General features: G+C 40.1%; 1 protein-coding gene across 3 annotated transcripts; it reads right to left on the minus strand.

Moving 5' to 3' along the window:
* Positions 1–836: 836 nt before the first annotated feature.
* Positions 837–15,364, minus strand: WEE1 (WEE1 G2 checkpoint kinase). 3 transcript variants are annotated; one of them, XM_067749935.1, is made up of 11 exons: positions 14,518–15,364; positions 12,849–13,054; positions 12,323–12,386; positions 11,796–11,968; positions 11,193–11,314; positions 7,615–7,761; positions 4,656–4,751; positions 4,476–4,561; positions 3,160–3,330; positions 2,922–3,067; positions 837–2,159 (listed from the first exon to the last, which is right to left on the minus strand). In XM_067749935.1, exons 1-11 carry the CDS (start codon positions 15,091–15,093, stop codon positions 2,006–2,008), a joined length of 1,941 nt encoding a protein of 646 aa, XP_067606036.1. In that variant the 5' UTR covers positions 15,094–15,364; the 3' UTR covers positions 837–2,005. The 3 variants fall into 3 exon arrangements, with proteins under 3 accessions (XP_067606036.1, XP_067606037.1, XP_067606038.1); XM_067749936.1 differs by lacking the exon at positions 14,518–15,364 and adding an exon at positions 13,335–14,003; XM_067749937.1 differs by lacking the exon at positions 14,518–15,364 and adding an exon at positions 13,858–13,972.
* Between the last annotated feature and the right edge of the window lie 3,386 nt (positions 15,365–18,750).

The following is an 18,750-nucleotide window of genomic DNA, read 5'->3' on the forward strand; positions in this document are numbered from 1 at the left end:
ACATTAACGACTTAGTGATGCTCACAAACACCAATTATTATATTTCTTATAGCTTTGTCCTCAGTGGCTGAAATGTATTACCTGCTCCAGCCTATGCAGCTTTTTCTGTCTTCCATACCTGTCAGCTTTTATATCTAATTTATCTGCACCAACTCCTCTAGTGCCTCTAAATTGTACTTTTTAACATGCCGTGGGCTTAAAAGCTAAAATAATCAAGCTTGTTAGAAATGTTTATAGCAGAAAGAAATAGACCCTAATCAAAAGAAATGATGTACCCATGATCAAAAAGCCCAAGGATCTTGCAATGTTCATTTTTACCTGCTAAAAGGCCTTCACTGCTTACTCTCTGGTTCTAATCTATGTCAGAAAAAGATGTCACATAGAATTAGCACTGTTAATCACTTAAACTTGCATTCTCAATTCTAAAATCCAGGCCAGTTTAGTGAGTTAAAACCCTCTCCACTTCAAAACTCTTCTGTGACTCAGTTCAAATTAAAAAGTTGAGTCCTATCCATTATATTCACTTAATAATCTAAAGCTATCTTAAACCACATTATATATTTCTAGCAGATCAAATGCATAATATGCAATGTGATGTAAAGATATTATTTATGACAAAAAACATTGAGGGTTAATGGGTAAATTTTTGTTAAATCTCAAAATGTAACTAATGTAGACTAAAGCTCATCATTAAATAATCAGTGTTTCATATTCTGTCAAAAATGTGCCCTCTGCTTTTAGTATTTCATATACATTACACTCTACATTTTAAAATGTAGTGATAATGGAGATAAACTAGTAGAAAACAGGCATCACAAAGATTTAGACAATTAAAGTAAGCTCAGAGTGACTTTTAATATGCCAATCAATGTTAATAAAACACAAGTCAAACAGACTAGTGCAAACATGTTTTAAACCAAAATAGAAAAACAAACAATAGACAGATTCTATTTTTTTGCAACATCTGTTAGCCAGTATTATTAGTCAAATGGCTAATCACACATAAAACATATTTTGTGATAAGCTTGGGTCAGAAGTCATTCTGGCATTTCAAATAGCTATGTACAGTATCACCAAGATTAGTTTATATACACAAATATTGAAGAGAAACCAGGCAAAACATTTAAAAAACAGACTAACAATATAATCAAGTACAAAACTTGGGTGAAGGGAGGAAACATTTTTTAAAAAGAGTCAGGGAAGGGCATTATCAGGAAAAAGTACAAAACCAGTAATAATTATACTACATTAATACAGCATTCCAAAGGGGGGGAGGTGCATTTCTCCAATGCACTAGCTTCAAAGTTCAAAGAAAAAAAGAAGGCAAATAGCTGCTTTTCATCAAGAGCAGCTATATATTTCACATAATTGTTTTAAAAAGAAAGCCTATTAACAACGATGATTGTTTAATGCTACAATTTTACAGCAAAGACACAACTAAAATAGCAGCAAATTCACAAGGCAGTACTTCCACAGAATCATCATTCCATGGTGCATGCAATGCCTACAAAGTGCTCCCAGTGGGATATACAAGTATAATTCACAATTTAAAAAAAAGAAATATAAGATTGACACACAGGTACATTGAAGGCTGAGGAGTACTGAGTCTCTTAGCATTTCCCTTTTCAAAGGGAGAATAGGTATGTAATAAAGCCCTTGAGTCCTTTTTTACAAGTCACTACAGAGACAGATACCTTTTATTACAATGCAACAGCTAACTATAAGCAGCACACCACCACAGTGGTTAACCCTGGAAAGGCTGGTGTAACATCCAACAGTGACTGACATCCTACAGAAGACAGACTGGTAAAACTAGACAAAAGCCTGATATAGCACTGGTCAAAATACAGCTTTCAACTGTAATTCACAAATAAAAGTCCTAAAACATATTTCAGTAAAACTACTGACACCGATTGAGAAAGTAATTGCAAACTGGATTCTAGCAGTGATTTCAACCTAGCTTCCTCTTGTCACAGTTTTTTTTTGGGGGTGGGAAATGAGTAGTTCAGTATATGGTAAGGCTGACAGAGCGGTTCATTTTCTTTCCAATAAGTCGAGATGTTCTATTACTCTGGGTGGTGGACCTTGTGGCCATCCGGTCAGTGAAGAGTGCTCTTTCCTCAGCCGCAGCTTTTGCCATCTGGGCTTTCTTGAGTTCTCTAAGAACGTAAAAATAGGAAACAAGACTTTTCACCTACTGTATTAATCCTAGGAAGGGAACCTAAGAGGCCAAATACAAACTACATTATCAGTTGGGAGATCTTTGCATGTTATCATTACTCATGCAACTGAGGAAAGAAAAAATACAGTATTGTGAAGATCTCTTTACATAATACAGACAAAAGGAAAATTCTACTTCCTCTTTATATGAACTATGATGGCTATCAAACTAATGGCAAAGGAACCTTTAAATATTTCAAGTCAGTTTTATTAGGTTAGAATCAAAACGGCAGCAATAAAGCAAATGAATTAGAATGATCATTCCAACCAGTTTTCAAAAATGTCAAAGGTCATTCAGAGCAAATATGAGAATCATCTACTAACCTAATCGACATTTATTTCATCCCTTCATATAAATAAGTAGAATAGAACGTTTCAAGGAAAATGTTAGTTTATGTTGAGAGTGTGGAGGGAAAAAACTGATACCTGCTCATTTTAGTTTTTGTGACAATTTGGGGCTTATCACCACTGCAAATATATGCAAGTTTAAAAAATTTTTAAGTCCATAATTTCAAACTTTAGAAACAACACAAATTTATAGGTCAAATACCAATGTAAAGCAGAAATTCCCAATCTTTAACCGTATAACATGCCAAGCCACTATATTCCTCACTGATGGAAAGCCTAAATCATCTCTCATTAAAATTTGAGAATAAAAATGAGAAAGTAAAAACAAAACAAATAAAAACCCCATCACTTACTTCTGCAAAAGTGAATTTTTGAACTTTTCAGCATTCAGTTCTATTCGTAATTGTTCTGCACTCTTCCTAGAAGCAGACAGCAATACTGAATGCTTTACCAATGCCATTGCTGAAGGTCTTCTCTCTGGATCTGGATGAATCATAACCTTAAAAAGAGAAGTAAAATTAATGTAAAGGCATGCAATTAAATAAAATATTGAATCATGTCAATAAAGTGCCTCATATATAAAATGCTCACTTTTAGCAACTCTGTAAATTCTTGGGAAAGCACTTGTGGAATCCGAGGTAATCTACCCTGTCTGATTTCATGCCATTGGTCTCCATTTCTGGGAAGAGGCTCAGCACCAGCAGCACATACCACTGTGAGGGCAAGGGCAAAGATATCCGCCTTTGGTAGATGAGTATAGTTCTGTAAAATTAAAAAAAAAAAAAAAAAGAAAAGAAACTTAAGGGAATATAAAAATGGCCAAAATAAAGTAAGATTACACCTCAATGATGATTTGGGTGAGAAATAAAACGAAATTAAAATGTCCAATGCCACATTTAAGTTTAGGACCTATTCAGAGAACAAGCTAAATTTGGGGAGATTATTATTTTTTTAATGATAAAATAATATACACTCTGGGGTGGGAAAGTAAATACATTTCTAAAAGTATTTAGGCATTTCTAAAAGGCCTCTTCTTTATCACTAGCCCAGCTCAACTCTCAGAAGAAACTCCTATCCCCCTGGGGGCATTCATATGAAAATACAAAACATACATATATCAACAAGTCAGAAATACGCATATACGTATAAAACACAAATATACATATAAAAAGAACAATGTAATCATACACTTCATTTGTTCTACTTGTTCTATTTTCATTCAAAACTCTTATCAAGAAATATTTTGCAACACTCTTTTTGAAATAGCAGTATTAACTATGTGCCATAATTTACTTAATCATTCCCTTACTGCTAAACACATATTTACATCATTCTCAATTTACTTGTATATGACTATCTCTGAATGAGAGACTCCTAGAAATGGAAATTTTGGGTCAAAGCGTACATGATTTTAAAATGTTGAAAGATACTAACATTTTTTTTTTAAGATTTTTTTGATGTGGACAATTTTTAAAGTCTTTACTGAATTTGTTACAATATTGCTGCTGTTTTACGTTTTGCCACGAGGCATGTGGGATCTTAGCTCCTTGACAATGGATCGAACCCACACCCCCTGCATTGGAAGGCGAAGTCTTAACCACTGGACTGCCAGGGAAGTCCCAATACTAACACTTTGATCCCCAAAAAGGCAATGCCATTTTAAAGTTCCACCAGTAGTGTATGGAAATTTCTCTTTTACTGCAACTCCACCACTGCTGAATATGATAAATCTTTGCCTTTACTGACTTTCGCTAGATTAAATACGTCCACAGTTAACAGTTTACACTTTCTATTTTGTATTACCTTTCTACAAGTTATTAGCATAAAATTTCAGTACATCTGCATTTATAGTTTTCTAGCAACTGGTTAAGTATTACAAAGCAAATGGCTTAAAGGAGAAAAACTACCTCCTGCAAAACTTCATTTGCAAGAAAACGGCTATCACCCTCTTCAACTTGTGGACTAGAGATTCTTGTTACATGCCCAAGGTCACCTAGAAGTATTGAAAAAATACAGTCAAGAATTAAAACAAACCAGCCTCTCCCTCTTTATTTTGAGGAAATAATCTGGTTATTTTTCTTTCTTACCTATTTTAAACATAACTTTGTTGGATACCCAGTCATCTTCATCTCCTTCTTCAGAGGCAGCATTTGGGATTGAAGTTCGAGATATGAAAATATTACCTGTCAAACAGTTATTTAGGTTAGCCATACTAACAGTTAACAGTTAAACCAAAGTTCACAAACAAGTCATATAACAGAATCAACCAGAAAGCTTTTAAATATATAGATTCTTATGTGTTCTACCCCAAACTCAGTGAGAATGAAAATCTCAGGGGACAAGAACTGGGACTATATTTTCTAGGAATATATTTTCTGGCCTAGCACTGGTCCTTGAACACTTGGAAACCATTGCATTAGACCCTTGTCACCTACACACTGATCTTCAGCAGTTTTAATTACTTAGAAATAATACAAAAGGCAATTAACATACTAATTTGTGATGCTGCCAAAGAACAAATTTTAATCTAATGCTACAAGGCTAGTGTGAAAAGAATAAGTCATGTAGCTATTGAGTTTGGCTGACCATACAGCATCTACATCCCAATGAGGTTCTGTGGTTCATTATTTCTGCTGTACACATTTTTTTTTTTCTAATTCAGGTAAGCTCATGATTAACGTAAGTTTTAGTGGCAGATTTTATTTTAGTAGTTTTATCAATATAGTATATAAGTTATAAATGTTACATTCACTAGAGTCATCTTTCCAATTCTGCTTTATTTACAGGACAACTTATTTTATGGTGATATTTGTAAATTTAAAACTTCACAAACCCTAATATTTTCAACTTTTGTACTTGTAATATAAGAATCCACTATGTTTGTCTGACATTTAATACAAGCTATGAGTGAGTATGGGCAAACCTTACTGATCCACGTTAACTGCCATCAGTTCAAATATAGTTTTTCCTTTTGGAAAATAAACATTTTAGCAAGTTAATGTAAAAAAATTCTTCACATAATTCATATAACTAAGTTGTGCAAAATGATTTAAATTCCCGTGAATCACACATATTTCCATAGATTAAAAAAGAAAAAAAACACCACCTCATTAAATTCAACTTAAAAACACCTAGCCTACAATGTTTAACTTAAATACATCAACCTTTTAGTTATAACTTCTAATTTATAGGATAGAGAAAGGAATAAGCTAGGAAGCAACCAGTCAAACCCAGAAGAAAGGATATCTTGCAAGACAAGGTCTGTATTATTTTTATTATTTAAGTTGGGGAAGGGTAAAACCTAAAAAAGAAAAATGGATTTAACCTGGTGTAATGCATGGTCCTAAAATGGAAATGAGTTTGGACGAATCAACTGTTAAGGACTTTGGTCAACTAGGAAAAATTTTAATATGATCTGGCTACTAGATGAGATAAAAATTTACTGAAATGGAAAGGTAGAGACAGTTGTCTTAAAAAAAAAGTTACGGGGCTTCCCTGTTGGCGCAGTGGTTGAGAGTCCGCCTGCCGATGCAGGGGACACGGATTCGTGCCCCGGTCCGGGAGGATCCCACACGCCGCGGAGCGGCTGGGCCCGTGAGCCATGGCCGCTGAGCCTGCGCGTCCGGAGCCTGTGCTCCGCAACGGGAGAGGCCACAACAGTGAGAGGCCCGCGTACCGCCAAGAAAAAAAAAAAGTTATAAAACAGTATGTACATTATGATGTTATTTTTGATTAAATGAGAGGAATTTGCACTAAAATGTTAGTGTAGGATTCACCTGCATACTTTTTTTTTTTTTTTTTTTTTTTTGCAGTACGCGGGCCTCTCTCTGTTGTGGCCTCTCCCGTTGCGGAGCACAGGCTCCGGACGCGCAGGCTCAGCGGCCATGGCTCACGGGCCCAGCCGCTCCGCGGCGTGTGGGATCCTCCCGGACCGGGGCACGAATCCGTGTCCCCTGCATCGGCAGGCGGACTCTCAACCACTGCGCCAACAGGGAAGCCCTGCATACTTTTTTTAATGCAAGACAATCTAAACGCATGTACCATTTTGTTTTCTGAATAAAACAGTAACATTTTGATGGCATTTTACAGGCTAGAAATACCACCATGTTTGTACAGCACATAAGTTTTCAAAGCATCTTCACAGCTCAGTTTATTCTAATAACCCTGTTAGTAGCACTGACATTATAACTGTAGTTCCAAAGATTAATAGAAGAATGGGGATTTAATTTTTCTTTTTGTCCAGCTTGTCTATATTTTAAAATATTCTACAATGTACTAATTACTACTTCTGTAATACAATTTTGTTTCAGTTTAACATAAAATTATGTAGGCCTACACCTTGATTCGTACCACTGCATCTTCAGTTTGAAACCTCATAAGCCTTGAAAGAATACTATGAGGTTGTTCTGAGCCATAGTATGGTCGATCTACTAGAGCCATTTATATATAAAAATCAATTTTTAGCTGAAAATGATCTAATGGTAAAGAGAAAAAAAATAAAACCACTATGTTCCTAAACTCTCCAGTGCTTATTTATCTGCAACATTTTAAATACATTTATAATCACAATACATCTATCATTTTGTTTTCTGGGTCATACAGTGACAATTTTATTATTTCTTTTACAGACTAGAAATACCTCCAGGTTTGTAGCACCTATGTTTTCAAATTTATCATTTTATTCTAATAACCATGTTAGTGGCACCAGCATTAATTTAAAATTATGGGTCTATAGCCTAGTACAAGAGACGGGCTTTAAACACAGGTTCTTTTAGTCTCCCCAAAGTCCCACTCCGAGACTACATGGTTCCCATAAGATGCAGCACATTTTTAACTTTTAGTAAAAGTGAGTTTGTTATTTCAAATTTGGGATAACAAGGGAAGAGGTGATGGGAAATAAAACAATACTAATAAGTGGGTCAAAAATCTTTTAAAACTAACAATGAAAAAACAAAGTAAGATGTTTATGTTCCCATATTATTTTAATGAAGTCATTTATTCTCTATAACCCTAAAGAACACAGGTCAGAGGATCTATAATACTTACTAGGTTTTATATCCATGTGAACCAAAGACATTGAATGAATATACCTCAAGCCCCGGCCAACTTGCAAAAGGAGATCCTTCAACTCTGCTTCTGTAAAGTAACTCATGCTTCTGTAGTTTTCACTTATGGCATCAGCTAAACTTCCACCTAACAAACACAAGAAAAATTAGAATCATCTTCTTCCTGAAATATTATTTTTCTTCCATCTTTACTGTATGATCACACACAACCAAGAAAGTGACATTTTATATAGGACCTATTCTCTTCAACCTGTTTGTGAAATCCAAATTTTATTTATTCTTTCAGTAGGTAATACACTCACATGGGTACAAAGTACAATGTAAAGTCTCTGTCTTATGAATACATACTTCAGCAATGCACCTGGTTCTCTTTCCCAGAGTAAATCAATGTTATCAGTTTCTTACGTATTCTTTTCAACTCCTTTTTACACAAGCGAAAACATATTTTCATTATCTTGAAGATCATTCTCTACCAATATACAAAACTACCCCTTTCTTTCTTGTGTCTACAGAGTTCCACTGTATAATTGAATGGTAATACACTAACCAATCCCCTAATTGATGGACATTTAGAAATAATTTCCAAGCCTTTAATACTACATACTGTGGTCGCGGGAATAACTTCGTACATTGGTCATTTCACACATATTTAGTATATCTCCTACAAACAAACTGCTGGGTCAAAGGGTATGTACAATGTAATATACACATGCACAGTGTGTGTGGGAAACTTTTATTACATATAGAATAAATTTCTGTAGCTGAGAGGGCCATTTCTGTTTATCTGGCAAAAGAGCTTAGAGTTGGTATTCACACCATCAGTGCCAAGATCTGATTACCTCTGAAAGCTCACATAAAATAACAGTACACTCAGTTTCTGATTTCAAAATGGCTAATACTTAAATTCTGCTAGCATAAGCTTATGTAAATCTGGGGATTTGGAAGATAAATCTGGGGCAATAACACACACACATAGAGTGCCCCTTAGAGAAGGCTGTACCAATTCATACTCCCATGTTTAATGTGTGAGAATACCTGTTTTCCCACACACTTAACAACAGAGTCTAAAAATTTTGTAAGTAAAAAACAGTATCTTAGTATCGTTTTAATTTATACTACCCTTACTATGAATAAGAACATAACCTACTTTTATAGAATCAGTCAAACCAATTAGCTAATTTGTTTATACTTTAAAAAACTTTAAGTTTATACTTAAAACCTTTGTTTATATTCTGTCTCAGAGGAAACAAGGAGTTATTGTAATAAATAAATAAATAAATAAACCACTTCCATTTAAAGCTTAGTTGGGAATAATAAAATCAGAATCAAGGTAATAAAATCCAGGTCAATGATATACTACTCAGAAAAGGTGGTCCTATAATTTGAACAAGACCGAATAACAAAACGTCAAATGTGTTTAAAATAAATAAATAAATCACACACCTGGAGAACTTAGGATTAAGTATGTTTTCTGAACTTAACTTGAACAAATCTTGAACTGCAGGAAGAAGAGGGGTCTAGGAGGGAGCAGGTCAAGAAGCCTGTCAGACAGGTGAGCTTGGAGTCCTAGATCAAGTTTACCAAGAAATAACATGGCTGCTTTTTAGTGGGTCTAGCAACTACAGCTAGGCCAGTTCTTCTATCTTGTTGATGAAAGGGCAAGAGGTGAGAAAAGCAAACCATTGATCTGATATTTCAGGTTCTCCTCCCCTATCTATCAACATTTTTCTACACCTGTTTATCAAGAGTAGAAATTCAGTCTATCACCAAACCAAGAAAAAAGGCTCAAAATGCAAACGATGTTTGAGACAATAAGGAAATTCAGTTAAGATAAAGGATATCAGTTAATCAACACAACAAATGAATGATAACAGAATCCTTCCCTGTGAAACTGTAGAAAAGGATCTAAAGACCAGGCCTATTAGGACATTCAAGGGTTTATGTGGAGAGAATGGTGGAAAAGGGAAACAAAAGAAGAGCTCACAAATGTATCTAGATAGCCTCACTGTCTTTCATCTAAGCAAAATAAACAACCATACAAAGAGGCAGTCCTATTTTACAGAGGTCTATTTGTTTTCTAAAGATCCATATTCCTTAAGTGTTTTACAATGCTCCAAAATAATAAACTATTTCAAAAGATTATTTTATAATCTAACTTTATTACAGGACAAGGTCTCTGTAATCTGAGAGGGTTAGCAAGATGGCTCATTCCCTCCCAACTCCCAGGCCCAAGAGTTTTCTCAAAATCATCTGAATGACACAACCATGTATCTGGACTGTGGCTGAAATACTTAAGAGAGCCAGGCACATCCAACAAGGTGAGAGGCAGATAGAAACTAAAAGGAGACGGCATCTAGCAAATATGGAGGGGAGAAGGTATTATGGTAAAGTTGTACTATTATTAAATGCAGTTACTAAAAAATGGAGGTTAAGAAACACAAGGCCATGGGCGATAGCTTCAAAAATGTTTTGATGGTATGAAGAGAAACATTTCAACAGATGTGTGAAACAAAATAGCAGCAATGCTGTACACTGAGCACTTATTCTTTCAAGGGTGGAGATTAAAATGACAACTCAATGAGAAGTCAGGTAAGACAAATGAGTCTTTTACTGCTGTTTTGTTTTCAAATACAGAAAACCTGAATCTACTACCTATAACACTTATTTATTCACAAGCTATGAAATGGCTGGTCTTAAGAAAAAATGAGAATCAACAAAAATAATCTTTGCTACTCGACTGTTCATTAAATTCTAAATTCTCTAATATTCACTGAAGATATACAGAAATAAAAATCCATCATATATAAAGATTTAAGTATTTAATAACAGCTGTCTGTAAGAATCAGAAGTGAGGCCGGGACTCTGGTAAAGCTTTAATAAAAAAGGAAGGACACACGTTGATTGCTGAAGGACCTGATGAAATTCAAAGCTATACAAAGGTCCAAAGTTAAACCTCTATAAATGCTTGTTTTAGCGGGGGAAGGAGGGAGGGAGGCACAACTAGGGAACTAAAAGAGCATAACTCTTACTTTACAGAAACATCTCAGTGGATTCTAGTGGTAAACTAGGTTGGAGAGATGGAAGGGGGAGCAAGATTCAACAAATGGCTAAATTTGTATCAATGGAGAGTCACTGTCATTTTATGAGTAACCAATATCAGTTTTAGCAGCACATAAAATGAAATGGAAAGGGAAGGCTAGATGCAGGGAACCTGGATTATTAACTACTATATCCCCCACACACACTATGTTAAGTGCTAGGGATACCAAAATATATATGGCAAGGCTGCTGTCCTCTCAAGAAAATCAGTTTAATTTGAGTAACAGGCATACGTATAATATGCACGCAAGAACAAGGTTTTCAATACTAACTTCTACGTAAGAATTACTTGCACTTGAAATTCATGTTGAAATTCAAAGATCAGGCTTCTGATCTTTGAATTTACAAGAGATAAAAGATATATAGAATTAGAGCAAGACTTTAGATAAAAAGAAGTATCTCCTTGGTGTTCATTTTCTTGAGCTTATGAGTTTACAAGGGAACCATTATATTACTCACCGTTACAATATTCATTCTGTATAAGCATATGGTCATCTTCTGCCCATGCAGAGAAATATCGAACTACATGAGAATGTTGTCCAAGCACTGCATGAGCATATACTTCTCTCAAAGCGTTCTGCCTAGAAGTTTGAGATTAAGAGAATGGTAAATCATTTTTATTCAAGCCTGAACTGAGTTAATTTATCTGAAAGTTCATAAAAGAATCTTGACTTCTGGATCTATCATTATGCTGAAGGACAACTTGCTTGAAAGAGAGGGAGTTAAAACTCTGTACCAGATTTTTCCATAGACTTCCATTAAAGAATGTTAGAAAGAAGGAAGCTTGCTGGCCCTAGAATTCAGAAAAGATGAAACTCCACTTCACTATGAATTCATGGATGCCACTAGAAATAAGAAATTTAAGTTAGGCTCCAAGATCAGACCCCTTATATTATTCTTCCAAGTCCAGTAAGAACTAATGGCACAAAATGAAATGGATCTGATTAAATCATTACAACTTCTCAAACATTAGAGAATTAAATTCAATGATTGACCACCTAAAACCTTAACATTTGTAACATCATACTGAACAAAAGAGAAGAGAAAATCTTTAATACATACTCATCAACAGAGCCAGCCAATGGCTTTTTTGATCGCTTTATGGCATAAATGCATCCATCCAGCCTCTTCACACATTTAAACACAGAACCAAATTCTCCAGAGCCAATCTTCTCTAGCTCATGAAATTCTGTTGTATACCGTGACTTCATATTGCTTTCAGTAATTGTAATTCTCTGTAATAAAAAGTGTATCCATATATATATATATATACATATAAAATACAAAGGTATGAAAATGACTTTTTCACTATGGTGATAGCACTATGTGTGAAATTTTTAAATTATATCTTATGTTTTGCAGGTGCTCTGTGGGAATTGTTCCATTTGTAGATGCGTTTTTGATGAACTTGTGAGGAGTGACAAATTCCGCATCCTCCTATTCCACCATCTTGACTCCTCCCTAAAAATTATGTTTTAACATGCATATATGGTAGCTTGCATATGTGGCTTATTTAACATGTATATGTGGTAGCTTGTTAAGACGTAGAAAATCAAATTTCAAAAACAATAAAATCAAAATCTATTTACTTTAGCAGGTCTTGTTTCATCGTCAAACTCATAATCACTGGCTTCCATGTCTTCACCACAGGAACTGAAAAATATTATTTTTTCCATCAACATATCTGACAGATACATCAACTAGAGATCCAAAACTTTGTCTGACAGGTATATAACAAAATGAAAATTTAATGAATGAAAACAGAAAAGAAAGCATTTAATTTTGTAATGACAAGATACAGCTCAACTGATGGAAATGTTGTTCTTGCTTAGATACACCAACACCACCACACATATAAAAATTAAAGCCTTTGGAAATCAACCTTCTCTGCCTGTCTCATTTTGACACCAGCAGATTTCCTACTATCTAGGCTCTTTATTCCTTCCTTTCCCATACCACTCTTTTCCACAGGTGATTACTGAGAACTGCTAATAATGGAGAAAATTCTCAGTGCATAAACTTCCATGTCATTCAGTTGAAACGAAACTTTAATAAGTATACCAAACCAATCTTGGGTGGTTGGGGAACCACACTGTTGAATAATAAATAACTTACTCATTCCAGTATGTTCTCTTTCTTCTACGACACTGTCCTGAGGAATGAAGTAACACAGAATCTGGAGTAAAAGGATTAATATTCACTTGAGGAGTCTGTCGTATGTCAAATTCCCTTTTTCCTGACTTTTCTGTATCCATGAATAGAGAACCACCTCGGAGTTTAACAGAACTGGAATCGATTCCTCGAGCTTTGGAGAGCAAACTCTAGGAGGGGGAAAAAAATGTTTAGGATCCAAGTGCTATAGCTGGCCTTCTCAACCGAACTTTCAACAAGGCTTTCACGAGGCTGAATGTGTAGGTCAAAGCAACACACAAGCCTTTGTTATCTTTCAAGCAAAATAAACAGTGGTTAACTTAGGAGCCTGAAGCTGGATACTAACCACCTTTTCTGAAAAGGCCAAGTAAAATAAGGTCTCTAACCCTAAAAAGAATATAAATGCAGACTAAAATTAAGTTCATTCTAGAGGATAAAAGTTAACAAAACCTTTCAATCCATCTAAAAGTGGAAAGCAGTCAGGGAGCCCCATAAAAGCTCCCCTCCCCCATCCAAGTAGGGCTTTGAAAGCCTCCTCCGTAGGACTCCTCCCCTCACTTCCAGAGGGATCTTGCCCTGGGCAAGTCGGCTAGCAAACAGTAGAGCACAAAAGCACACATCTTCCTGAGGTTTATGACTAGTAACGGTACTGAAACTGACTCACTTAAAAAGGTGCATTTCCTGCACTAATCTTATAAATGCGGCACCTGTCTTAATTTCGGGAAGTGTCCGTTTTAAAATCTTGTGTTACTTCTAAAGTTCTAGAAGTGGTCATCTGCTTACTCACTAGCCATTCAGCAAACAGGTGCTGAACAGCTACTTCTTTAAGATACCTTATTAACGGTATATGAAAGCCTGAGGGTCCAGGCAACAACACCAATGCTGGTTTTTAACAGTTGGACGTTCCTAATCCTGACACTTAGGCTGACCAAACTTGGGAACTGCAAACCCAAGGGTGTAAACAAACGCTTACCCAATAAATATTCTGTCCGGAAAGAGGCTTAAACGCTACCCCTTAGTTATTTACGAATCTTTTTAAGACTGTAAATGCTTGAAGGCCAGCCTTTTCTCCCAAGTCGAAGCGCAGTCTCCCTCCGTATCTCAAACTTTCCCCCATAAGGCCACCTGATACGAAACGATAAGCGCATGAATTTTTTTTTTAATCGAACTCCTGCGTACGCCGCCCAAATTACAGGACAGAACACTGCGTTTAAAAGCCACCTGATGGCTGCGGCGCTCGGGAGTGTCAGGTGGTCGGGCCAGGACCACTCGAGCATCATTCCAAACCACGTTATCGGTGCCACACTCCCCGCTGCCACGCTCGGGGAGGCCCCGACTCGGCGGGCGTTAAATCGTCAGCCACCTGGACTGCGCCGATCAGCCCCCTTGAAAGATGAAGTTCCAGACGAGGCCCATTGTTCAGTTACATAATCTTAACGGACAACTTCTGGGCAGGGCCCAAAAGAGGGACTGCCAACTTTTTTGTTGCGGCGCAGAAGAGCGAGCGCGGGTGCGGCCCGGCGGTTATGTAACCGAACCCGGGCAGCGCCGCGCTCGGCTCCTGGCGCCACTGCCTTTTTAAAAGGCTAGGCCGGCGCGGGCTCGGGGCGCCCCAGCAGCTGAGTCCTCTCACCTTGGGGGTGTGCGGCGTGTCGAAGAGCCGCAGCTTGCGGAAGGTCTTGTGGGGCGGGGTGCCCGGGTGGTCGGGCAGCGGCGAGCAGGGGCCCTCGCCAGCCCCGCGCGCTCCGCAGCCCCGCGGGGACGCATCCCCCGGGCCGCCGCAGCGCACAGGCGAGAACGAGCTGCCCAGAAAGTAAGCGGCTGCAGGCGACTTGACCGGCGACGAGGAGCCGAAGCCCTCTTCCTCCCACGAGTCGCCCTCGGCCCCGCCGCCCGCCGCGTCCGCGCCTGGGCAGGCGCCCCGCAGCAGCATGTCCTCCTCCAGCTCTCCGGGGCTGCCGGGGGCCGGGCCGGGTGAGCGGCGGCGCTCGGGCCCGGGCTCTGTGGGGCTCCGCGCGGGCGGTAGCGGCGAGTCAGGCTCCTGAAAGGCCGAGTCCTCCCCGGTGCTGTGGCCACTGCCTTCCTCCTCCTCTTCCTCCTCCTCCTCCTCACAGTCGCTGCTGGGCGAGAAGATCAGCTTCTGGCGCAAGGTGCACGAGGCCCCGGCGCGGAGGGGCGGCGGCGGCTGCTGCCGGCTCAGGAAGCTCATCGCGCCCACGGGGCCGGGGCGGAGGACCGGAGAACCTGGGCCCGCGGAGTCCAGGGCACGGCCGGCCCAGGGGGCGGGTCCGCCACGTGCGACTGGGCGCGCCTGGTGGCCGCGGCGGCGGGCCTGCGCGGCGGCTCCGGGACTCTCGGGGCGGCGGCCGGCGGGGGCGGCGGCGGCGGCGGCGCGGACTCTTCTGCAGAGGCGGGGGGGCCCGGGCGCCGAGGCTGGGGTCTCCGCAGGTCCAGCAGCAAGTTCGGGCTCCGCGGCTTCCCGCGACCGTTAACCACGTGAGTGCCCAGTCCACCAATCCCCGCCCAGCCCGGGGTTTGAAAAAAAAGGAGGGCGCGACTCAGCCCGCGGGGGAGGGATCAACTACGCGATTTTGGCGCGAACCTGCTGGCTCCGCCCCCCACGCCCTCGCCCCGCCCCCCCGCTCCGCGCGGATCCAGGCCTGGGCGGGCGCAGTGCTCCGGTCCTATGAGCGAGCTGGATGGCTGGGAGCTGGGTCCGCCGCCGCCCGGACAGGGCCGGGCCGGGGAACAGAGGCAGCCCTCTGGGAGGAGCGAAGGGTGCGGACTGGACTAGGCCGAGCCGAGCGCCGGCCTGGACACGACTTCCTCGCCGCCCCTCCGGCTCCCCGGAGTCAGGAGCGGGACTTGCGACGGCGTAGCCCTCGGGATCCCTGCGGGTCGCGGGGAGAGGGGGACCGCCGTGGCCCTTGGGCGCTGCCCAGGGAGACCGACATCCTGTCCCGCATCCCTTTGGTGCCGGGCCCTGGGGCTCAGTGGGCGTGGCTGTGGGGAGTCTGGTTGCAGGGTCGAGGTCTGAATCGGGAATGGTGCCTCCGGCCTCTGGACCCTTGCGACCGTGTGCAAATGGGTTAGGCCGATACCGAAGTCAGCCGGAAGACGGACGCTTGAGTTCTCGAGGCGAGGTCACTGGATGCGGGGCGACCTCTGAGCCTCAGTTTTCCCCCAGAGAGTCTGTTAGGGGCCGGTGTGTCCGCCGCGAGGGGAGCGCTCGCAGGCCATAGTCCCCTCTGCCGTCCCCGCTCTCCACCGCCCGCCCCCCACTTGCCCACAGTAAATAAAGCAGCACCACACTGGGCCCTAAGCACAAAACCAAGTGCCCACCACGCGGCCACGGTGTTTATATTTGTTTGCCAGCACGTGGGCAAGTGTTGGCAAAACAGATTGGCTCAGCTCGCTGCAAGTTTCAAAGCAACTTGAGAAAAAATTTCTCTAGTACTACGTCAAATTGTGATTTAATCCGTCTCTTACTGTCGCACATAGAAGCTTCTGACAATTTTTCAGTTGTGAGTAACCCCGTAATGAATATTGTTCCTTCTCGTGTTGTTTTTCCTCTGTGTTTTGTTTTTTATTCTTTAGGATACATTCACAGAAGTGAGAATTACTGGCTCAAAGTATATATAAACTGTCAAACTGCCTTCCAGAAAAAAAAATTTACGTTCTCACAAGCGGTGGATTAGAGTACACCGTTGGTGGATTCTGGACATCAGTGGGTACTTAATGTTTGTAGATGTAGTTTTGTTTTGATTCATATCACTGGACAGTTTTCATGGGCTTAATGGCCATTTGCATTTATCTCTCTTGTCTGTTTTTCTTATTGTGGCACTTTATGGATATTAACACCCGACCATATATGTTCTAACACTTTTCAAAGGTTAAACTCAAGGTGGTTTTTGACAATGGAAACACATGGGAAATTACCTGAGATCACATAACTGAAGAAGCAGTGAAGGGTAAACAGTTGTCTTCTCCAAATATCTGCTAACTGATGTATAAATGTGTCTTTTTTGTGTGTTAGTCCAAACTTAATTTTAAGCTCTCAGAAGACTGGAACTTAACCCTTTTGTATATATCAGAGAGAGGTGTTCTCTGATAATCCGTGGCCAAAGCCAAGGAGTGGTTTTTAGCACCCTCCCTCCAACACTTCTCTCCTAGTGAGAAATATAAATTCTTTGATACGGATAGTTAACATTTTCTCAATTTTCTCACACTTCATGTGAAGTGTAAATAAAAATAACTTTAGAAAACTTCTACTCTTTATTGATCTGTAACATGAGTTGTATGTAAAAATAGTGTGCTTCCTAGGTAAACAGAAACTTTAAAGCTGAGTAAACACCTCTCCAGAGCGAGGTTTTTGCCCCTAAGCCTCTCCCATATAGGAATCCTATATCCTCTATCGTTTCGCACGCAAGCTCATGCTGCCGCCCCCCCCCCCACTCTTTCACAACACGCTGCTTTATTTCCTTTACAGGCTTATATCTATTTCAAAGTGTGTTGATTGTTTATTCCTATTCCCTTCTAGAAAATGAGGTCCTTGAGTATAGGGACATTTTCCATTTGTTTATTGCAGTATTCTGATGTGAGTTAGGTGCTCAATATCTTCTGAGTGAATAATAGAGCCCTTACTTAAATATTTGTTGATTGGTTTATTTTTCTCTCTATGTTATTAATTCAAATGGTATAGAAGTCTCCGACTTACCCCTGCAACCCCCAGCCCAAGTCCCCTTCCTGGAGGTAAACAATCTTCTAACATTTTTTGGGTTTTGTCACCTCTTAACTTTTCCACCTCTCTGCTTCCCTGAACTAGGAGGTTCTTGAAATTGGCTGGGGCAAAGGGGCCTGGTTCCGGATGGGAAGGGAAGAGTTCTTGGTTCACACCCAGGTCCTCACACAGAATATGAAAGGTAAATTCCCAACAAATGTATAAAATTACTGGGGGAAAGAAGGAATTTTTTTTTTAAGTATTGTTAAAAGCAGTAATCAGAGCAAGAACCATTTGACTTTCACCACTTCCATGTAAAATAGTTATTCCCGGCTCCAGACTTTCCACTGCACCCGGCATGGACTATGTAACACTCTTTGTTTACATGTCTGGCTTCTCTCCCACCCAGCGCTGAGATCGAGTTTTATTAGTCTTTAGAGCTCCAGCAACCAGCAATGTGCCTTGGCCCCAAAGAAGGTTCTTAATAAATGTTTCTGGAATAATTAAAATGTAGTGTTCTTTAAAACAAAAGTGCCAAAATGAGTAAGAAACCCAGCCCCTGCCTCCTCCAGCTGAGAACAGGCACAGTGTTATGGTTTAACTGCAGCAATGTCCTAACTGAAATTCTAAATGATTGTTCCGATTTTTAAAATTTCATGCTCCTCAGAGTACAGCACTCACTGTACGGGTCACGCCCACCTGCCCCAGGGCATATCTAATTCAAATTTCCTGTTCTTTCCCTACCCTGTGTTGTTTCTAACTGTAATGTTGCTAGGCAACTTTTGCAGAATCCACAGGCTTGTGGTAATGTTGTAATAACTGAGTGAAAATTTTGCCTCTGGGTATTGGGAGAACAAACTTAACCTGTTTATCTCCTTTAGACTGATGATTTAACAAGTAAAAGGCTTTTTCATGCCACTGTTGTCAGCCTATTCACCTTCCTTAGCAGCAAAATAAGCAAGATTCCTGCCCTGAAAATTTATAATTGAGAGTCCTAAATCACCTTCTCAAATACTTTTTTTTAAATAAATTTATTTATTTTATTTATTTTTGGCTGCGTTGGGTATTTGTTGCTGCATGTGGGCTTTCTCTAGTTGTAGGGAACGGGGGCTACTCTTCATTGCGGTGGGTGTGCTTCTCATTGCG

This window comes from Pseudorca crassidens, chromosome 9 (genome assembly GCF_039906515.1).
Source record: "Pseudorca crassidens isolate mPseCra1 chromosome 9, mPseCra1.hap1, whole genome shotgun sequence".
Taxonomy (NCBI): Eukaryota; Metazoa; Chordata; class Mammalia; order Artiodactyla; family Delphinidae; genus Pseudorca; species Pseudorca crassidens.